The sequence below is a fragment of the Vulpes vulpes genome, chromosome 7, assembly GCF_048418805.1.
Source record: "Vulpes vulpes isolate BD-2025 chromosome 7, VulVul3, whole genome shotgun sequence".
NCBI classification, from domain to species: Eukaryota; Metazoa; Chordata; class Mammalia; order Carnivora; family Canidae; genus Vulpes; species Vulpes vulpes.
Genome location: NC_132786.1, coordinates 7,487,544 through 7,509,601, shown reverse-complemented (window position 1 = coordinate 7,509,601; position 22,058 = coordinate 7,487,544). Strand labels below are relative to the sequence as shown.

At 38.9% G+C, this 22,058-nt stretch overlaps 1 protein-coding gene across 3 annotated transcripts in view; it reads left to right on the top strand.

Annotated features, from left to right (window-relative positions):
• The window catches only part of MGAM (maltase-glucoamylase), a 136,725-nt gene extending 118,719 nt beyond the window's left edge, over positions 1-18,006 (top strand). For all 3 annotated transcript variants that reach the window (XM_072762837.1, XM_025982204.2, XM_072762836.1), the window contains 11 exons: positions 751-884; positions 1,017-1,051; positions 1,145-1,261; positions 5,045-5,193; positions 6,037-6,121; positions 7,004-7,060; positions 11,541-11,665; positions 12,744-12,832; positions 14,088-14,137; positions 14,729-14,899; positions 17,070-18,006. In XM_072762837.1, the coding sequence (XP_072618938.1) occupies positions 751-884; positions 1,017-1,051; positions 1,145-1,261; positions 5,045-5,193; positions 6,037-6,121; positions 7,004-7,060; positions 11,541-11,665; positions 12,744-12,832; positions 14,088-14,137; positions 14,729-14,899; positions 17,070-17,147 (1,090 nt within the window). In that variant the 3' untranslated portion in view covers positions 17,148-18,006. The remainder of the gene's footprint in view (positions 1-750; positions 885-1,016; positions 1,052-1,144; positions 1,262-5,044; positions 5,194-6,036; positions 6,122-7,003; positions 7,061-11,540; positions 11,666-12,743; positions 12,833-14,087; positions 14,138-14,728; positions 14,900-17,069) is intronic.
• The last annotated feature ends 4,052 nt before the right edge of the window (positions 18,007-22,058 follow it).

Here is a 22,058-nt window from a genome sequence, read left to right as displayed (position 1 = left end):
CTGCTGAGTGTGGAGTCCAATGAGGGGCTTGATCTCATGACCCTGAGATCATGACCTGAGCCGTACAATTCTTACATATTAAGCGAACACAAGCATGGAGCCAGGCTCCATGATCATGGTTAGAAGGACAGGTTTAAGTAAGACATGGTCCTAACAGCAAGAGACAGATAGTCCTTGTAGAGGAGACACACATGGAGACACAAGCAATGATCACACAGTGCAGCTGATGCTGTAATTAAATATAAGAGGTGAAGGGAACACGGAGGACTAGCTCTCCTTTTATTTTATTTTGAAAGTGACTCATCTCTGTTGGGTTTTTTTGTTTTAGTTCTGCTGAATTAGTGCTGTCCCATTTTGTGAGCTCAGTCAATGAATAATAAGAATTATCCTAAGGAAAGCCTTACAAAGGAATTTATTTTCTTCCTCCGTAAATATAAAAATATAAAAACTTAGTACTTAGTGAATAAGTGGTAAGACTTTGTGGTTACTCATTATTTTTAGGTGATTCAGTAAGTTTATTACAAAGTTTGTCGCAAAACACTATTTAAAAGCACAATTGGTACCATCATTTCTATCATCCAGGGTCAATCAGTGGGGACTTCATTATGGCTCAGATTTCCATATTTCCTCCAGCAATGCAGGAGACATTTTGTTGCTATGCCTTGGGCTCTGAAACTCTGGATGGAGAAGCTCTGTGCCCTTTTCTTTCCTAATCTGCTCCCCAATCACCTCCTTTCCCCCTCCAACTAGAGCTGTGCAGGAGGTGACGGGACAGAGAGGGATTGTCATCACCCGCTCCACATTCCCCTCTTCTGGCCGCTGGGGAGGCCACTGGCTGGGTGACAACACGGCCGCCTGGGACCAGCTGAAGAAGTCTATCATTGGTATGTGGGCTTATCCTTAGGGTCTTCTGCTGGTGAGAAGGGCGCTAGGCCCCCTTGATAAAGGATTCTTGAGGAAGGAGGAGGAAACAGATCATGAGTCCCATCTCTCACATAGCTGTGTTCTTGTTGCAGGCATGATGGAGTTCAGCCTCTTTGGTATATCTTATGTAAGTGTCTTTTGGGTCACTTCTAATCCCCAAGAAGATAGTCACATCTTTCAGAAATCACCAACAAGCTTGTTTTATTCTACCTTGTTTCAGACAGGAGCAGATATTTGTGGGTTCTTTCAAGATGCTGAATATGAGATGTGTGTTCGTTGGATGCAGCTGGGGGCCTTTTACCCCTTTTCGAGGAACCACAACACCATTGGGACCAGGGTAGGATGTTAACTTATAGCTCAAAAGTCTTGTGTCACTAGGAATACAACCTCCAAATTTGAGCTACAATTAATTAATATTCTCTGTGACATCCTCAAAACCATCAAACCCTTATGTTTCTTGTTTTTTTTTTTTCTTATTTGATACACTTATGTATTGTGAAATGATTACCATAGCAGGATTAGTTAACACTTCCATCACCTCACACAATTGCCATTTCTTTTTTGTGGTGAGAACATTTAGTATTTATTCTTTTAGCAACTTCCAAGTATATAATAGAATATTATAAACTATAGTCAACATTTTATTGTGCATTCGATTACCAGAACAAATTCATCGTGTAACTGGAAGTTTGTACCCTTTGACTGATAGTTCCCCATTTCTCCTATCCCCCAGCCCCTGATATCCACCATTCTGCTCTCTAGAGGAATGAGAGGTAATAGATGTGATAGATGTGAGGTGATGTCTCACTGTGGTTTTGATGTGTATTTCCCTGATGATGAGCGTTATTGAGCATCTTTTCATGTAGTTGTTGGCCATTTGCACGTCTTCTTTGGAAACTGGAAACCAATAACAGGAGAAAAACTGGAAAACTCACAAATATGTGGAAATTAAACAACCAATGGGTCAAAGATGAAATCAAAAGGACAATTAAGAAAATATCTTGAAACAGATAAAAATGGAAACACAATATACCAAAACTTACGGGATACAGCGAAAGCATTTCTAAGGGGAAGTTTATAGTGATAAACACCTACATTAAGGAAAAGAGAAATATCTCAAATAAAAACCCGATTTTATATCTTAAGGAACTAGCAAAAGAAGAACAAAGTAAGCCCATGGTAAAAAAAGAAATAATAAAGATCAGAGGAGAAATAAGTGAAATGGAGACCAGAAAAACAACAGAAAAAATCAACAAAACTAAGAGCTGGTTCTTTGAACAGATAAACTAAATTAACAAACCTTTAGTTAGATTTGTTAAGGAAAAAAAGAGAGAAGACTTAAATAAATAAAAAATATAAATGAAAAAGGAGACATTAGAATTGATACCACAGAAATGCAAAAGATCACAAGAGACAGCAATTATATACTAACAAATTGGACAACCTAGAAGAAATGAATAAATTCCTAGGAACATACAGTCCACCAAGACTGAATCATGAAGAAATAGAAGAGCGTAACAGATAAATACTGAAAAAGGAGATTGAACTAGTAATCAAAAATCCCCTAACAAAGAAAAGTCCAGAACCAGATGTTTTCCCTGGTGAAGTGTATCAAAAATTTAAAGAAGAATCAACACCAAGACTTCCTTGAACACTTCAGAAAATTAAGAGGAGGGAGCACTCCCAAACAAGTTCATCATTACCCTGATATTAAAGCCAAATAAGAGCCCTACTAGAAGACTAGAGGTCAATATCCCTTAGGAATACAGATCCAAAAATTTGCAACAAAATATTAGTACACTGAATTCAACACATTGGAAAAATCATACACCATGATCAAGAGGGATTTTTTTAAAAGATTTTATTTATTTATTTATTTATTTATTTATTTGACAGGGAGAGAGAGAGAGACAGAGACAGAGACAGACAGAGACAGCAGGAGCCAGGGGTAGGGCAGAGGGAGAGAGAGAAACAGACTCTCTGCTAAGAGAGGAGCCTGATGCAGGGCTCGATCCCAAGACCATGGCATCATGACTTGAGCTGAAGGCAGACGCTTAACCAACTTAGCCATCCAGGCACCCTCAAGTGGGATTTAACTTGGTATGTGTGGATGATTCAACATGCACAAATAAATAAATGTGATATAGTACATTAATAAAATGAAAGATAAAGATCATTGGATCATCTCGATATATGTAGAAAAAAATTGACATAATATAGCATCCTTCCATGATGAAAACTCTAAACAAATTGGGCATAGAAGGAATGTGCCTCATCATTATAAAGACCATATGAGACAAGCCTACAGCTAATATCATGCAAAAGTGGAAGATTGAAAGCATTTTTTCTAAGATCAGAAATAAGACAAGTGTCCATTCTCACTACTCTTATTTAACATAGTACCGGAAGTCCTAGCCAGAGTAGTCAGGCAAGAAAAAGAAATGAAAGGCATTTAAACCAGAAAGGAAGTAAAATTGTCTCTGTTTATAGTTCATATGATCTTTTATATAGAAAATCCTAAAGCTATCATTTAAAAAACCTTTAGAATTAATCAGTTCAGTAAAGTTGTGGAATACAAAAATCAACCTATGGAAATAAGTTACATTTCTATACACTGACAGCAAAATATCTGAAAAAGAAATAAAGCAATGCCACTCACAATAGCATCAAAAATCAATAAAATACTTAGTAATGAATTTAACCAAGGAGGTGAAAGACCTATACAATGAAAACCATTGGACATATATGAAAGAAATTGAAGAATACACAAACAAATGGAAAGATATTCTATGTTCATGGATTAGAATTAACATTGTTACAATGTCTATACTACCCCCAAACCATTTATAGATTCAGTGCAATCATTATCAAAATTCCAGTAGCATTTTTCACAGAAATAGAAAAAACAATCCTAACATTCATATGGAACTACAAAACACCCCAAAGAGGTAAGGCAATCCTGAGAAAGAAGAACAAAGCTGGAGGCATCATGCTTCCTGGTTTCAAATTATATTACAAAGTTATAGTAATAAAAAAATAAAGTTATAGTAATCAAAATAGTTTGTTATTGACCTAAAAATAGATCAATGGAACAGAATCAAAAGCACAGAAGTAAACCTTTGCAAGAATATTCAATGGAGAGAAGACAGTCTCTTCAAAAAATGCTGTTGGGAAACTGGAAAATCACATGCAAAAGAATGAAATTGGAGCCCTATCTTATAACTCACAAAAATTAACTCAAAATGATTAGTAATTTAAACATAGGACTTTAAACTGTGTAAGTTCAGGAAGGAAACAGGAGAAAAGCTCCTTGATGATGTTCTTGGCAATGATTTTTTGGGATATGACACCAAAAGCATAAACAACAAAAGTAAAAGTAATAAGTCTAGGGATCCCTGGGTGGCTCAGCGGTTTAGCGCCTGCCTTCGGCCCTGGGCGTGATCCTGGAGACCCGAGATCAAGTCCCACGTCGGGCTCCCTGCATGGAGCCTGCTTCTCCCTCTGCCGGTGTCTCTGCCTCTCTCTCTTTGTGTCTCTCATTAATAAATAAATAAAATCTTTAAAAAAATAATAAGTCTACATCAAACTCAAAAGCTTCTGCACAGCAAAAGAAACAACAAAATTAAAAGGCAACATATGGAATGGAAGATATTATTTGCAAACTATATATCTGATAAGGAGTTAATATCCAAAATACGTTAAGGCACTCATTCAAATCAAGAGCACGAACAATCTGATTTAAAACACATAAACAATCTGATTTAAAAATGGGTAGACTAACCACATAGACATTTGTCCAGGAAGACATACAAATGGCTAACAGGTCCATGGAAAGGTCCTCATGCTTCAGTGAACCAGATTCCTTAGGGCTTTTTAGATTCTTTTGTTCGTTTAGGCTGTGTTCTACCAAATATATCCCAAAAAGAATGTCTTATGGAGAAATTTCATCAACTGTCTTGGGAAAGCTTGAGGGACTTCTTTCAATATATTAAGAATTTTCTCAGGCTCGTCTATAATCAAATTGATCAAATATGATCTTCATTTGTAATAAGCATTTGGTGACATCCTTAAGTTTCCAGGTCCCAAGGTAAGCTCTGAGCATTTCTTTTTTCTCCTTTAGAGGCAAGACCCTGTGTCTTGGAATGCAACCTTTGAGGATATCTCCAGAAGTGTGCTGCAGACCAGATACACCCTGTTGCCATATCTCTACACCCTGATGCACCTGGCCCACACGGAGGGCAGTACTGTCGTGCGGCCTCTTCTCCATGAGTGAGTGTCTAGCTGGGATCCCAATGACTAAGGGATAATATCATTCTATGTGATGGCTTCTGGGAAAGTACTTCCAAATTAAATTAAAGACATGATTGTCCTGTGCCATAAGCTTTCCGGGCACAGATCATACATTATAACACCTTTTAGCACAGCATCAGTCATGCCCAAGGGTCCTTGATAAAATGTTACTGAATGAAAAAAAATTCAAAGTGATTATAATACAACATGGAATACTTTCTTTCTAAATTGGGCATATGAAGAGCTGCTGCCTATCTTTTGTAGCGGCTCAGGTCACAGAAACAAGGCCAGATATGAGGGAGGGAGATTTGAGGGTTGAAAGCCATTCTTGGATTTAAAACCTGCCATAGTTAAGAAACATGGAAATATTTATAGGTGAGAACATGTCTAAATCCAACCATTTATGGGGTTTGAAGAACATGACAGAAAGCAAGTATGTATCTGATTAAGGGAGACATAGGGAAATGGTAAAGGAAGCTGTAGAATGCAGCTGGATTTCTGACCTGGGTCTAAACTTAAAGAGTTTCTTTTTTCTTTCTTTCTTTCTTTCTTTCTTTCTTTCTTTCTTTCTTTCTTTCTTTCTTTCTTTCTTCTTTCTTTCTTTCTTTCTTTCTTTCTTTCTTTCTTTCTTTCTTTCTTTCTTTCTCTTTCTTCTTTCTTTCTTTTTTTAATTTAAATTCAATTTGCCAACATATATAACACTCAGTGCTCATCCCACCAAAGCCCTCCTTAGTGCCCATCACCCTGAACTTGAGTTTCTTCAGGGTCTTGACCTAAGGCCTTTTGGGGTCTTAATTGTAGTACCTTGGTTTCTCTTTCCAGGTTTGTGTCAGACCGGGTGACCTGGAATGTAGACAGTCAGTTTCTGCTGGGCCCAGCCTTCCTAGTCAGCCCTGTCCTGGAGCCTGTGAGTATGGGTGCCTCTGATGAATAGAGAATTAGAGTTCTGAGGCCTAGTGACTAGAGGCAGCAGAAGAGGCCTGGTCTGCTGGAAGTCCTAAGATGTGGTCTCTTATTCTACTTCTGTCTCTTCCTCTCCGTCTCCCTCTGAGTTGAATTCCATTACTTAGGTGCTCTGTCCTCTGCTCCCTAATCTTTAAAATCAGCATAACAGATTCTGATTCCTAGGAAAATCAAGAAGAAAGAACCTTATGATATATTTGAAGATATAATCATTTATTTATTAACTAAAATAAGACGAATGGACCAGGTATATCAGGCTATGTTATAAAAATTCATTTCAGTCCTTTATCATCATTAAAAACAATTTTGCAGGATGTTTATGCCAATTTGCATAATCTTTTTGTGGGCTAGCCTTTCTCTTCCTTCTATAAGATGTCCTTAGGCAGCAAAAGCCATTTCTTCATTTTTTTTCCCCTTGATGTATAGGCTTCTGATTAGAATACCAGCTAATTCCATCCTCCCCAAAACTTACTGCACTAATTATAATCCCTAAAGTACTGGCACCATAAAATCTACAAAATTTTCTTCTACTCCAGTCCCAACGAGAGGGTATGAGATAAGTCTATAAGCAAATGATGATTTTTTCCCCAAAAGTCCTGATCCCAAAGGGCTTTAGGGAAACTATTAGTTTCTGGTAGGCAACTCTCCCATTTGGGAAGAGGGGAGGCATGGGAGGAAAGGCTTCCCCAGCATTGCTGGTCTCTAAAAGATGAACTTGTGGGTCCAAGACCAACACTATTGTTTTGACCCTTACACTATGCAAATTGGTTACATTGCCCAGGATGGAAGAGCCCACCGCCAAAGTCTTGTTTGTGTTTAATTTTAGAATGCCAGAAATGTCACTGCATATTTCCCTAGAGCCCGCTGGTATGATTACTACACGGTAAGTTTTTCTGATGATTTATACAACTTGGGAAAATGGTAGTGTACACAGGCTTCAGAATCTGACACATCATCCATCCGATTCTGGCTCCATAACTCATTTGATGTGTGTGAGCTTAGACAAGTCACTTTTAACCTCGTAGCCTCAATTTTTTCACCTCTAAGTAGGATAAGTGCATTTTTCTCAAAGAACTGTTAAAAAATAACATATTTTGTGAGTGTTTTTATGTGTTAGTTTTTATCTTTCATGCTGGTGTATAATGGCAACACTAGTAAATACTTGAAATTGTGCTATCAAATGTAGTTTTTGTTCATATCACCCCTTATAAGACTGTAAGTCCAAAAAGTATTGAGGCCCTTCCTTTCTTGCTTTTTTTTTAAGTTTTAAAGATTTTATTTATTTATTCATGAGAGACACAGAGAGAGACAGAGACATAGGCAGAGGGAGAAGCAGGCTCCATGCAGGGAACCTGATGTGAGACTCAATCCTAGGACCCCGAGGTCATGACCCGAGCCGAAGGCAGATGCTCAACCACTAAGGCACTGAGGTGCCCCTCCTCTCTTGTTATTAAATATCTCCTTCTAAAAATAAATAAATAAATAAATAAATAAATAAATAAATATCTCCTTCTATAGCATGGATGCTCCAGGAGGAGTTGTTAAATGTAATCTCCTGAGGTAAGCACAGTCTTAGGCAGTATATAAAATGCACATGGAGATATAAGACGCAACCAACCCTTGTGTGCCAGAGCAACACAAGTGCATTTAGAAATGGAAGACGAACATGTCATTCTCTGTTCTAGAACATTTCTACAGTAGTGGGAGCTCCAGAGACTCAGCTGAGTAAACAGGGCCTTTCAAAGCAAGCACAAGGTCATGTTCTCTTGTAAGGACAAAAGTCGGATTTTGATTCTTGAGGAAGAATCAAAGGAGGTAATTCCTCTCCCTGTAACCAAGCCTACTCTGACTTTTCTGAGGAGAGCAAAGCAGAGGACTCAAAATCCAGCAAAAGGAGAATAGTGGGAGAACAATAGGCAGAGCATAGTCTGGCCCTTTGGGTCAATGCATTTGCAGTGTGATTAGGTGAAAACTGGACAAGAACAATGGAAGTCTTGTTTCTCCTCCTCTTTGTCTCACTGGAGCCCCAAGTCCTTCCCCGACACCTCTCCCATCTTTTTTTTTTTCCCCCTTGTGGGTTGGATCTGTTCTCTAGATGGCCCTGCGTTAGGACTCTGCTGTTTGCTTCCCCAGCCAGGGCCTTCAGCCGGGAAGCAGCCAACTGATTTTAAGTCACCTAGCCTTGGTCCTGAATTTGCATGTTCACTGCTCCATTCACTCACAGAGATTTTGAGTACCTGGAGGTTCGCTGGAACAGTGGAATACATGAGTTGCCTGGGCATACCGTTTAAAGAGGTACTCCTTCCTAGGGCTGAGCCAGTGTTTGTATGACCCTGACAGTGAGCGCTGCCTTAAACTGGGCCCCCTAGGCATCTCATTTAATTCCACTCTAGTCCCAGCCTGGCCCAGGTGCAGGCTACCTTTTGAGCTTCAGGTGGTAGAATACTGTGACAGCTTCCCATTGAGTGCACCCTGGAACCTGGAGCTGATATTTGCATGTGGTCAACACTAATACTTATGTACATAATCATAGGCACTACATGAAAGAAAGGGAAGTGTGAGGGCTAGGAAAGAAAAGTATCCTGGAAATTGTTGATTTTATACATGGCTTTTAAACAGAAGAGCTTTGGTTGAGGAAGGAAAGGGGAAAAAAATCACTTAGGAAGGCTCAAGTTGATGGAGCAAACCATTTAGAAAAAAATTAAATTTTGCTGTTAAATTAAAATGAAGATTCTGTGGTTGGAATTAATGAAGAAGTGTCTCCTTGATTAATCTTTACATGGTTGGGTACCTATTTTTGTACAAGAGCAGAGGTTGGCAAACTACCACCCACAGCTACATCTGATTCATACCTGTTTTTATAAATAATGTTTTATTGGAACACAGGCATGAGCATTTGTTTATTTATTGTCAACAACATCTGTACTCACACCAGCAGAGTGGAGTAGTTTCACCAGAAGTTGTCTGACCTGCAAAGCCTAAAATACTTAGTATTCGGTCCTTTATAGATAAAGTTTACCAATTCTAGTTCTAGCAGATATACATGCAGTATGAGACCTAGTCCACCATCTGATCATGTGAAAAGGAACAAATTCATTATTCAGTATAAGGAATACAGTGGAATATTAAAACATAGTGTCAAAAGTTAGAGGAAGAAGAGCTGCAGATGTACTAGTTAAAGGATAAAAGTCACCAGGGGGAAGATAAGATTGGAAGGGTACCATGAAAGATATATAGGGTTCCAAAAATACGTTAGAAGAGTAGAGATACCTCCCCTGGTATAAATACAAACATTGGAGAAGGGCAAACATGGTAAAATGGAAAGTAAAATTCACCATGTTCTGTATCTCCCAACTGCTGGTCCCCCTTCTAGAGCTAACCCCTGTTAACAGTTATATATCTTTGCTGATAAAAGTTTGTGCATAGACTAGCATATGTGTATTCTTTTTTATTTACACAAATAGTATCTACTGTACATACTAAAAGGCTCCTTAATTAATTCACTTAATAATATATCTTGAAGCTTTTGTTTATTAAAGAACTTTGAACTTGAACTCTTTGAATTTGAAGCTCTTCCCTATTTTTTTTTTTTTAGCAAATATATTATATTCCATTGTATGGAATCATTTAGCAAATCACTTTTGTGGATGGACATTTTGGATTTAGGTTTGCCTGCTTTCTTTTTATAAGTAGTGGTACAAGGTAACAGGTAACACCAATGTATGTGTATCTCCATATAAGTTTTGTCAGTAGAATTTCTGGGATTTAAAAATTTGACAGATATTGGTAGGTTGCTTTCTGAAAAGGTTTTATCAGCACTCAATCCCACTGAGTGTTTATAAAAGTGCCAAACAAAGATACTTAATCAACAACTGTGCAGTTGATGCAAATTCCCCCTACAAAGGCACTTGGGTTGTCTATTCTTATTTTAGTAGTGTGCTTTTAGATTTTTAACGTACACTCATATTTTAATGGATATTTAAACAGGAATTTGTTAGACTACACTGGTCAGAAACTACATAATGGAAAGTAAATAAGCTTCTGATAAATCAAGTATTAGAAATGAAATCATGAGATTAAACTCACATCACATTTACATAATGTGTAGTAGAATAGAAATATTATTGAGAGAAATAAAGAATTTGGTAGGGAGATAACTTTGACATTTTTATATGTGTCGAGTTTCACTAGTAGGCAGGATAATCAATGGAGGAAATGTCCAATGTTCATAAGATACCAGAGTGAAATGTCATTAGAGATCATATAATCGGATTTTCTCATGTTATCAGTGAGAAAACTGAAGAAGCCTAGAGATGTAGGACTGAAGTTTTTATTAAATCCTGTAGACTCCGGAGTCCTGAGGCAGGCCTCAGGGAGTATGGCATCAGTCACCATGCTTCCTTCTGACCACTTACCCCTATGGTTCACACAGGCGAATATGGCTAAAATGAACAAAAGGGACCAAAGTGGAGGAGTGTTATGGTAGCTTTCCTCCTTACCTTTAAGGTAGCAATTATCAAATGGGGGGATTTTTTTTGCCTACCAGGGGACATTTGGCAATGTCTGGAGACCTTTTGGGTGTCATTTGTGGTTGAGGTGGGCTGGGGGAGGTGCTACTGGCATCTAGGGCATGGACATGGGTTAAGCATCCCAAAATTACAGGACAGTCCCCATGACAAAGAATTATCTGGCCCCAGATGTCTACAGTGCTGGAGCTGGAAAGCCCTGCCTTAGGCTAAAGAAATGTGGAAGGCTGGTTTCTTAGAAACTGAGCTTCATGGCTCTGGGTGAGAGAGCACTTCTCCCTGTCACAGGGGAGGCAAGATAAAGATGTTAAACATAAAGGAAGTTTAGTGAATTAAAGATAAGGATTTGTAAAGTAAGTCAGTTCATTTTAATTCTCTCTGTCAAGTAGGAATCAAAGCTTTAGTAAAGTTGGTCAGGGTGGAGAAGTGGGGGCAGTAAAAGGAGCTGAAAGAGAAGGTCTAGAAATGCCATTGCAGGGCAGGTATCAAAAGCCAACAAGAAATAAGCAAAAGAATTCCTCAACTTCCTCTAGCACTGCTCTCTGACACAGAAACAGGATGTGGAATGAGGGTAGGCTGAGATCCACACTACAATCTCCTGTAGTACGTACGGTAGAAACCCCAGAAGACAACGGGTGCTGACGTGATATTGGAGCATCAGGGTAAGAGTCCACCCAGTAGCTGAGTGAAAGTGGAGACGGGTAATACCAGCTGTGTGCTGGAAGGTCATGGACAGGCAGCAAGTCCAGAACAGTAGACAAGGTGTCTGGTAAATGCGTTGTTCAGTGAGGTGTGTTCTCTTACCCTCATCCTGTCTTACCTTCTTCTGGCCCACAGGGTGTGGACATTGGAGCAAGGGCAGAGTGGAAGTCCTTGCCAGCCCCTCTTGACCACATTAATCTTCATGTCCGTGGGGGCTACATCCTGCCCTGGCAAGAGCCTGCGCAGAACACCCACTTAAGGTGAATGATGGGACAAGGCTTCTCCTTTACCTGCCAGTTAGCTTAGATCCTGCTGAAGCCCGCCAATCTGTAAGCAGCACCCTCAGACCCCAAAGGAATTTTACTAAAGACTTTTTTGTTGTTGGCTTATTTGTGTTTTAACTTTTCCTAGACTCTGCACTCTTTGAACAATTATTAACAACTATTTTAGATTCCAGTGGGTGAGATAATAGGTCTAACTGATAACACTTGAAATGGAAGTCAAACAAGGAGCAACCCAATTCATACTAGTTTTAGAAGACTATCTGAGTCTTAATGGACTCTGCTAAGAAAACTATTGCTAAAAAATTGTGTAAGCCACATTGCAATTGATGGCTGAGGCTGAGATTCCTCACATACAGGATTTTAGAATTCTGGACCTAAGTCTACACAATAATTAATAATAGCTAACATCAAGTGAATGTTTGCTCTGTGCCTAGAACAATACTAATATGGAGTTTTCTATTTGAAAATCTATTTTTCTTAACAAAAGGAAAAAACAAACTCTGTGATGTAAATGCTATTATCCCTATTTCACAGATGAGCAAAGAGAGGCTTCAAGTGGTCACACAGTTTTTAGGTAGTTGAGCACAGACTAAAATCCATGAATGTCTGATGCCAAACTAAAATCTTAGAGCCATACTCATTTGATTAAAAAATTCAGTTAAAAACCAAAGAGCTTAGGACATTTATAAACAGAGTTCACTGTACACATCCTTAGGAAATTATGTCATGAAAAAAGAAAGATCACATCAGGATTTTTCTTACAGAACCACTGAATTTGCTTGTAGTTTCGTGTAGTACTTTTACAGCACATGTAGGGTTTATAAAACCTTAAAGGAAAATTCCCCTACTTCATTCATTCATTCATTCATTCATTCATTCCTGACCTGAAATCATATAGCCACTGGAGACAGAACTAGAGCTAGATCATAAGTCTCTTGAATCCTAGTACCCAGTCTTTATACTATGAAGCACTTCCATTATGTCTCTATGAAAACTCTTGGTTTATGGCTGTGGTTTTGTTTTTAGCTAATGGCTCTTTCCTACCTCATTGCAGCCGTCAGAAATTCATAGGCTTCAAGGTTGCTTTGGATGATGAGGGGGCTGCTAAAGGCTGGCTCTTCTGGGATGATGGGCAAAGCATTGGTGAGTAGGATTGCCTTGGATTTGTGTCAATACCACTGACTAGGGGACAGGCCTGCTGTCCATGTTAAAACAATTCTGCATTCCTAAACATAGCCATTTGTCATTTTAAGTGCATGGTAGCTATTGTATATGATCTGTATGCCTCATGTAAGTGAAGTATAGCTCTGAATCTCTCAGCATTACCCAACTGTCCTAATTCACTGTGTGAGATAGCAGTATGGAAGCCATAGGGAGTTTCTTAGTAGTCAAGTGAGATATACTTCCATATGGTTTACATTCAAGGGCACATTTCCTAATTACATGGTTTACTGTCCCAGTAAGAAAGACAATGCCTCTAGCAGCCATGCTATTTATTTGGGGGGATTTCCATTAGGAGTTTACAGGAACTGGCAAACTCTTGGGAGGAGGCTTATGCTCCATTAGCTCTATCTAAGCCATTTCTGTCCAGTGCAATGATGGAAATAGACTGTATCTGTGTTGCCCAATATGGTAGCCATTGGCATAGGTGACTATTGCACATTTGAAATGTGACAAGTGCATCAGAGGAATTGAATTTATTTATTTAATTTTAATTAACCTTAATTTAAATAGGTATATACTATTAGTGGCTGCCATCTTGGATGGCATAGCTCTAGAGGGTAGCCAATGCCCTCTGATTGAGTGGTAAGCAAATTAGAAAGAAGCTAGAATATGGGGGAAGAGTGAGCAAGCCCCAGAAGTTGGAGATAGGATGGGGATGCCTATGCTAGACATGCTGAGCTTCATATTCTCCATGAACCTGTGGCATACATGAAGGATAAATGACAAAAAAAGTCTTTTCTTGGTCTCTGGAGGCTGCATTAAAAAAATTGCCTCATACCTAGCAAGCTGACCAAGATACCAGTGATGTTTGTGATGTGTGTGTACATGCACCTGTGCACACATCTGTGTGCCTCTAGCAGAAGGGATCTGGGAATTCTGAGGTGACAAGGAAGGTGTGGGGAATGGTAGATCATGAGAAAGAGAAGCAGATTAAAGAGTGGTGTCAGGAAACTGCATTCTATGAGGGATTCTATTAGTCAGGTGCATCTATACACACTCATTTCAAACACTGTGTAAGCGGAGTTTGGGGGAACATCTGAGCTCACAAAATGGAACTCTGTAAAGAAGAAAAGTAAAATGATGAACAAAAATCATCCCTATTTTCTCAACAAGTAAGCAATTAGAATTCAAGAGCACAGCTCCAGATCGCACTTACTTTGTTGTTCATTTGCAGACACCTATGGAAAAGGACTCTATTACCTGGCCAACTTTTCTGCCAGTCAGGTGAGTGTAACTGGTACTGTGAAGAGAGAACAGAGTTCTGTTGGCTTAGTTGAATGCTGGATATCATAGGGCATTACGTACCGCCTAGAATCCCTTCCCTGCTTGTCTTCTTAATTTGCATCTTTCCCTTCCTCTAGACTTCAAACGGACATTTAGTATGCTCTCAGGAAGTTCTCTGTGATTAAACCCATTCATATTTCATCAGTAACTTATTCCAGTTCACCAAGGCACAGACGGACAGATTGTTTCTATGTTATCTGGCCCTTGCTCCCGTGTTGCCTTGGGATGGTCTGCACATTTTGTGACTCCTCTACATGTAGAGGATACAGTTCCTGATAGCTGAGACTTTTTGTCTCCCTAGAGTTCAGGGTGAATCTAGAGACAGGTGCTTAGCCAATGCAAAGCTGGATGATAGCTGGAAGCAGGAGATACAGGGCTGAAATCATACTCGGCATTATCCAAGGGCACAAGATGGGGACTCTCACATTGTCTTAACTTCATGACCTATATTTGTGCCTAAAAAAAGGTTGGGAAAAATTTAAATGGATTTTGTTTTATCCCCTCTGGTTTCCTTTTATCTCCAATGGACAGAATATGATGCAGAGTCATATAGTTTTCAACAAATACATCACCGATGCAAACCCTTTGAAACTGGGCTACGTTGAGATCTGGGGAGTGGGCAGTGTTTCCATCTCCAGTGTCAGCATCTCTGTGAGCGGCATGGTGATAACGCCCACCTTCACTTACAACCCTGCGACACAGGTTTGTGACCAGTGAAAAGTCCCTATGGTATTTCCTGGGCTAATCCTAGGGCAGTCGCTGTCTACTTCCTTTCCAAATGACAGCCTTTCCTGCAGAGCCCTTTGGGAAGCTGTGTTCAGGGCACCAGCAGTGGACAGCATGGAGATGAAGGGGAAATTCCTGACTTATTATCATTGGAAATTGTGGGTCTGGATCCTTTCTTTCCACATGTGTTTTCTTCCCTGCAAATTTATATAAAACTGTCTTTACTCCTTCACCTTGCCTTAGAGCTCTACTTCCCAGACAGCTCGAACTACCTTATTCCATCAAATATGACACCATAGTTAGAGTTGTCCCATTATTTCATGTGGCATGAAGAAGGAAAAAAAAGATTACAAAAGTATGATAGAATGCTTTCGTATCATTTAAAATCTCTAAACGCACAGAGAGCTCTGCAAATTTTCTTTAAACAAAGATTTTTTATCATTTTAATGTTAGTGACAATACAGAGGAAAATATTGGGTAGGGACACATGGACATTGATAAATTTGCAATAAAGTAATTTAGACGAGGTAAACTCTGAATGTGAAGAAATATTAGAAATGCCTTGCTACGCCTGGGTGGCTCAGTCAGTTATGCGGGTTAAGCACCTGCCTTTGGCTCAGGTCATGATCCCAGGGTTCTGGGATTGAGCCCCCTGTTGGGCTCCCTACTGAGCAGGGAGTTGGCTTCTCCCTCTGCCTCCACCCTTCCCCCTCCCCATGCTTGTAATCTCTCTATCAAATAAATAAATAAATAAATAAATAAATTATTTTTTTAGATAAAGAAATGGGGATGCCTCCGTGGCTTGGTGGTTGAGCGTCTGCCTGCAGCCCAGGGCGTGATTCTGGACCCCTGGCGACTGAATCCCACATTGGGGTCCCTGCATAGAGCCTGCTTCTCTCTCTGCCTGTGTCTCTGCCTCTCTCTGTGTGTCTCTGTGTGTGTGTCTCATGAATAAATAAATAAAATCTTAAAAAAAAAGAAAAAGAAATGCCTTAGCCAATTTGTATCACAGATTTTTCTTTTAATATTACAATTTGTATGTAAATTTGGCAAATTACCATCTTATTATTATTTAAAAGAAGAATATGTGGCATGAATAGGTTAAGGTATTTCTCTGTGCTATCAGAAGCATTGGTGATACATCATTTCAAAAAAATTCTTCCACCAACCTCTCTATGGGATTTTCTCCAAAGCTAGCAAATGCATTATACAAGTTTTCATCCTCACACTTTCTTGATCTTACTACCAGTCAGGTTTCCTATTTTTTCCTAAAATAATCCTTAAGTGGTTCATAGTCCATCCATTCATAATACCAACAATAGCAATGAAGTTCATGCATGTACAGACAGTAACAATTGTCATGAATGCTACTTAGTTCACAGTAATTCTAAAGCTGTTGACTGCAAGACACATTCTGATTTCATGAATGTTAAATATGTAGAAAATTTGCCCCTTAGCATCAATGCAGTGTGGTGTTTCCAACACTTGTCCTCATGGTAAATGGATCTTTCTGTGTGTGCTTGCTTCTTGCTTTTTTCTGGACTTTTTCTTTCATAATCCTTCCTGATTACAAGGCCTGAAACAAAAGTTTTCCCTTCAGTTTTGTATTTTTTACTTGTTTCCTCATACTTGTGGCTTTCTTCTCAACCAACTTCCCCAACTCTACCAAGAGCTCATAAAGGACTTTGCCCAATCTTGTTGCTGACCCACTCCTGGACTGTCATACTACCTGCTGATGGCACTCACAATGACACTTTATGGAAGCCATTTGCCTAGAAAAAAGCTGAACTGTTGGACTTTCACTGGGGAATCACCAAGTCGCTATGGGGGGAACAGGAAAAGGAGAAAAAGAAAGGAGGGTTCCAAGGAATGGAAATGAAGACATCTTCAATTTTCTGTGCAGTTGTTTTAGGGTAGTTGCATTATTTAGGGCCCATTGTCATTTCCCTATCACTGAATAAATTTTGTACTCTAAGGAATCAAGAAACATCCTCTTCACCTGAAAATTTGGGGGCTGCCTGACAGCTAGACAATGATTTGTGAAAGTAGCAGAGTGCATGTGAACCATTGGCTTGTGTCTGATTCACTTGAGTGCAGGAAATTTCAATTGCCAGATGCCCACTCCTTTTCCTTTGGTTCCCAACAGGTGTTAAGCATTGATGTGACCGGCAGAGATATCAGCCTCCATAATTTCATTTCACTGACGTGGAGAAGCACTCTGTGAATTTTTAGAGCAAGATTTTAATTATGAATAGCTTTGGAACTACTTCTACTTCATGCTTATAAAGTTGTTGAGTAGTTAATTGGTTCATGCTCAGTGTGGGTAAAGTATTTTATTAATTTTGTCACATATTTTTGTCTGTGTCTTGGCCCTGTGGTGTAGGCCATAGGGAAGTGTGGGAAATCTATGGGTTGTTTTTCTGTCTCTATGCGATTAACATGGTACTGCTGGGTCATCATACAGTATCTACTGAAGATGAACTGGGTCCATGATGAAGTTGTGTGTGTGTGTGTGTGTGTGTGTGTGTGTGTGTGTAATCATTGAATGGGCTCCACTCTTGCTGAATACATAAGTAAAAGCTTGCCAGAACAGTCCAGGTCCTGGAGTTGACTAATGCCTCAAGAAAGTATCCAGAAAGAACATCGGCTAGTTGGTTATAGGGCAAGGGGAGCAATAGGCTGAGAGCATGATATGAGGGGAAAGCAAGGAAACACAGGAAGAGTTAGCAGGAAAGATGAGAGGAAACAGAAGATGGTGATAAGAAGCCATCACCACAATAAGAAGAAGTCTCAGAATAGTAGACTCCAGGGGAAGAGACAAGAAGGGCCAACTCACATGGAAGCAAGAAGATGGGTAGGGCAATGCTTAGCATATGGGAATAGGGGTAAGGATGACATTTAAGCAGGCAAAACTGAAGGAAGGATTTTGAATGTAAAAAATGTAACTTATTTTTGCAGTGGTGTGCTTCGAGATATGTAAATCGTATTTCTTTGCTCTGTGTCTAACATATATAACCACCGTTTACACAAATGTGTACAACTTGAATGCCAGAGAAAAATAAAACAAGCAAATTTACAAGAGATTTTGGATTTTGTGGTATTTTTACCCTGGTTAACCACCCTTTGGGGTTAAGGCTTCTTGCTTAGCAAACCCTTGTAAGTTGGTCTTGTTCTCTGTGGCATCAGAGTTCCTACAGTCTAACCCACTGATGGAATGATCAGATTTATGATTATCCACTCTTTCCCTCACACCACCGGATGGGTTTTTCTTAGGATTCATGTTTGCAGAAGCATGTACTTAGGTGGTTGTTGTTGTTTTAATCATCATAGCAACTATAACAACTGATATATCTGGTAAAATGTCTACTGATAAAAACAGAATTTGCAACATTATTAGTTAAAATTTGAGATGGTTAAAATTTGGGATAAAGAAATGACATATTTGTGTTCAACAGGAATATTTATTTGAAATATTCCTTGAAAATGAGTGTGTTGAAAATAAATATGTATACTTCCCTAAGCCTTTTTTTTAAAAAAAGATTTTATTTATTTATTCATGAGAGGCACAGAGAGAGAGAGAGGCAGAGACACAGGCAGAGGGAAAAGCAGGCTCCACGCAGGGAGCCTGACGTGGGACTCGATTCCAGGTCTCCAGGATCACACCCCGGGCTGAAGGCGGCGCTAAACTGTTGAGCCACCGGGGCTGCCCTTTTTTCTTTTTTTAAAACACCAGGAATGCATACTATTTTAAAGAAATCCTGTTAAATTAAAATACATTAAATGAATATTTAAAAAATTTAATATAGTAACACATAAGGCATTTTTAATGATCACTTTAAATAACAATATCTAGCAGTGGACTTCATAATGTCCTAATTTCCTCGTGATGATCAGCATAGACAATATTTTGAGATATCTACTACTGTTTCCTAGTGTGATATGAAAATATCTGTGCTTCTATTTTTGAAAGACTCATGTGTACTGCTAAGACTGCTGTGCTCTGCTCTTTACATTTATAATCTAAGAAAATGCTAAATTTCAGTTAGTAATTAGTAAACAAAGATGTATTTTTCCCGTCAATGCTTGCACATTCCCTAAGTTATACTTATACACCTTGGATTTCTGGGGACCTCGGTTCAAGAATTTCTAGATTAAAGCATGTCTGCTTCTCAGACTTCAGATTAGTGGCTGGGTCTCTATGTGGCTCTAGCATTTTAAGAGTCCCTAAGCCTCAGCTGGTCACTTGTTTCTTGAATTCATTCATCCTTTTTCTAGTTTTTAAAAGATTTTATTTATTTATTCATGAGAGACATACACAGAGAGAGGCAGACACATAGGCAGAGGGAGAAGCAGGCTCCCTGCGGGGAGCTCAATGCAGGATTTGATCCCAGGACTCCGAATCACGACCTGAGCCAAAGGCGACCCTCAACAATCAAGACACCCAGGTGTCCCTATTTTGGCTTTTAAACAGCCAGTTCCTTATGGATGTGAAGACTTTCACTATAGGACTGAAATGATTCATAGTAGCTCTGGGAGGGGGGTCAGTGAGGGAGCTGGCTCTGTGGCTCCCTTAATTTCTCTCTCTGAACAGAGTTGTCCTTCTTACATATAAGGTTACATCCTGCCTGGCCCCAATCACAGGTGTTTGATCCACCGGTTGAGCATTTTCTGGGGCTTTCATTTGAGTGACAAAAACTCAGAAGCAAAAAAACCACAAAAAACAAAACAAAAAACAGAAGCACTCTTTTGGGTCAGGGACTTGGTGAAGTCACTCTGTCTCTTGGGGATCATGCCTCCTCATCTGCAAACTGCTGGTGTCAAAGCTGAAATTTCCAAACACTAGAAAGGGGCTTTGCCTTGCTCTCTGGGAGTGGGTGTAGAAGGCAGATTGGCAAGGATCTGAGCTCCCCATCCTGTCTTCAATCACTCAGTTACATACTGGAATTCTATTTGAATAAAGAATTTTAAATACATATACATAGATATTAATATACAAAAGTCTATATAATACATACACTTAAATTTTTTATTCAAGTGGAATATATATATATATAGCCTCATATACATTTCATGTATCATATTTATGTAAAAAGTTTGAAAATCAGTACACCAAGTCACCAGTTCCATAAACATTTTGGTCCCAGCACCTCTTTATAATCTGAAAAAATATTGAGAATTCCAAAGCTTTTGTTCATAGGGTTCTATCTATCAGTATTTATTATATTAAAAGTTAAAATGATTAATTGTACACCTAAAACTAATATACTGGAATTTAAATTAAAACTTGGGAAAAAAATAAGAATCAATACACATGGAGCCATATACACTTGTGGCTGCCTTGAAGCAGACCTGTAACATGGACCTACACCTGTAACTCCTGGCAAGCTATTGGGGAAAGGTTGGAGTCTTTTTGAGACAATCTCTCTCTCCAAGGCCACATAATTTCACTTTAACTCTTTAAAGAGTTAACTCTTTAACTCTTTAAAGTCTTTAGGTATGCTAAAAAACAAACAAAAAAACAAACAAAAACCAATCTGAAACCCTTTCACTTAAAGAGGAAGAAATTCATTCCTTTTCTTATTAAAACTAAAACCATCCTTGTTATAATATTAATCATCATAGTTACCTACAAAGACAAGGTTTGTGTTGACCTTGGCAGATGTGGTCCAAGTGTTGTCAACATTCCTTTCTTGTCATTACAGCAATATCATTGAGATTTTTGAGTCTTGCCTTAGAGGAAGGTGCTTCGAAAGTTAAGGGCCATGCATATTGTTGGTTTCCTACTTGATTCAATCATCTGCTTGCTTTGATCACTTCATAAGTTCTGTCAAGAGCTAACTTTACCATCCTTTTTACTAATAAGCAACTGGAAGAAAATTAAGTGGCATGCTTGTTTCTTCTCTTCAAAATGTCTCTTTTTCATTGATCAACACAAGTATGTGACCCAGTATCTTCCAGTTGCTAGTGAGCAAGAAGGGATGGCAAAGTTAGCTAATTTCTGCACTTTAGGAAACAGATAATTGCTGGGATAGTCAGCACTGAAATGTGAATGATGTCATAAATGAGCCTGGGATGTGGGGAGCTAAGAGTAAAGTATCACACAGAGAATAGAATGATCTTATGTAGCAATAAATCTCCTTTCTTGATCTTTTGCCAAGATACCATCCCAATTTGAAATGAGATCCAGGGACATTTTCCCTCTGACAAAGGCTCTCTTTTACTAGCGTTAAAGATAAGGTGCTTATGTCATTCCTGAAGTTCATAAAGGTAGAAACCAAGTTTCTCTCTCTCTCTCTCTCTCTCTCTTTCTCTCTCTGTGTGTGTGTGTGTGTGTGTGTGTGTGTGTGTGTAAACTTGCCATACACAACATTTGAAGCAAACATGGACTACTATTGCTACTACATTATTTATGGATCTTAGATGCCATTGAAAGATGGCATACCCTCATATATTGTTATATATATAGGATATATGACTATATACCCTCATATATTGCTAGTGGGAATGTAATATGTCACCTGCCACCATGTTGGAAAATGCAATTCTTCATAAAGTAAGGATAGAGTTGTCATATGATCCAGAAATTTCACTCCAAAGTGTATCCCCAAAAGAATTGAAAATGTATGTCCACACAAAACTTGTATGTGCCTGTTTATAGCAGCATTGCTCATAATATCAAAAAGGAGAAACAAGTGAAAGGTACATCAACTGATGAATATATAAACAAACTGTAATATATCAATGTAATGAATATTATCCAGCCGTAAAATGGTATAAAGTACCTGAAGGCACTTAATACCTACAACAATATGGTTGAATTTTGAAAACATTATGCCAAGTGGAGAAACCAGACACAAATGGCTGCATATTGTATGATTCTATTTATAAGAAATGTTCAGAATAGGCAAATCCATAAAGATAGATAGTAGAGGGTGCCTGGGTGGCTCAGTTGGTTAAGCATCTACCTTCAGCTCAGGTATGATCCCAGAGACCTGGGGTGGAGCCCCTTCCCTGCTGAGCAGGGAGCCTGCTCCTCCCTTCTGCTTGTGCTCTCCTCTTGCTATTCCTCTCTCTCTCTCTCTCTCTCAAATAAATAAATAAAATCTTTAAAAAAGTATAAACAGAAAGAAGATTA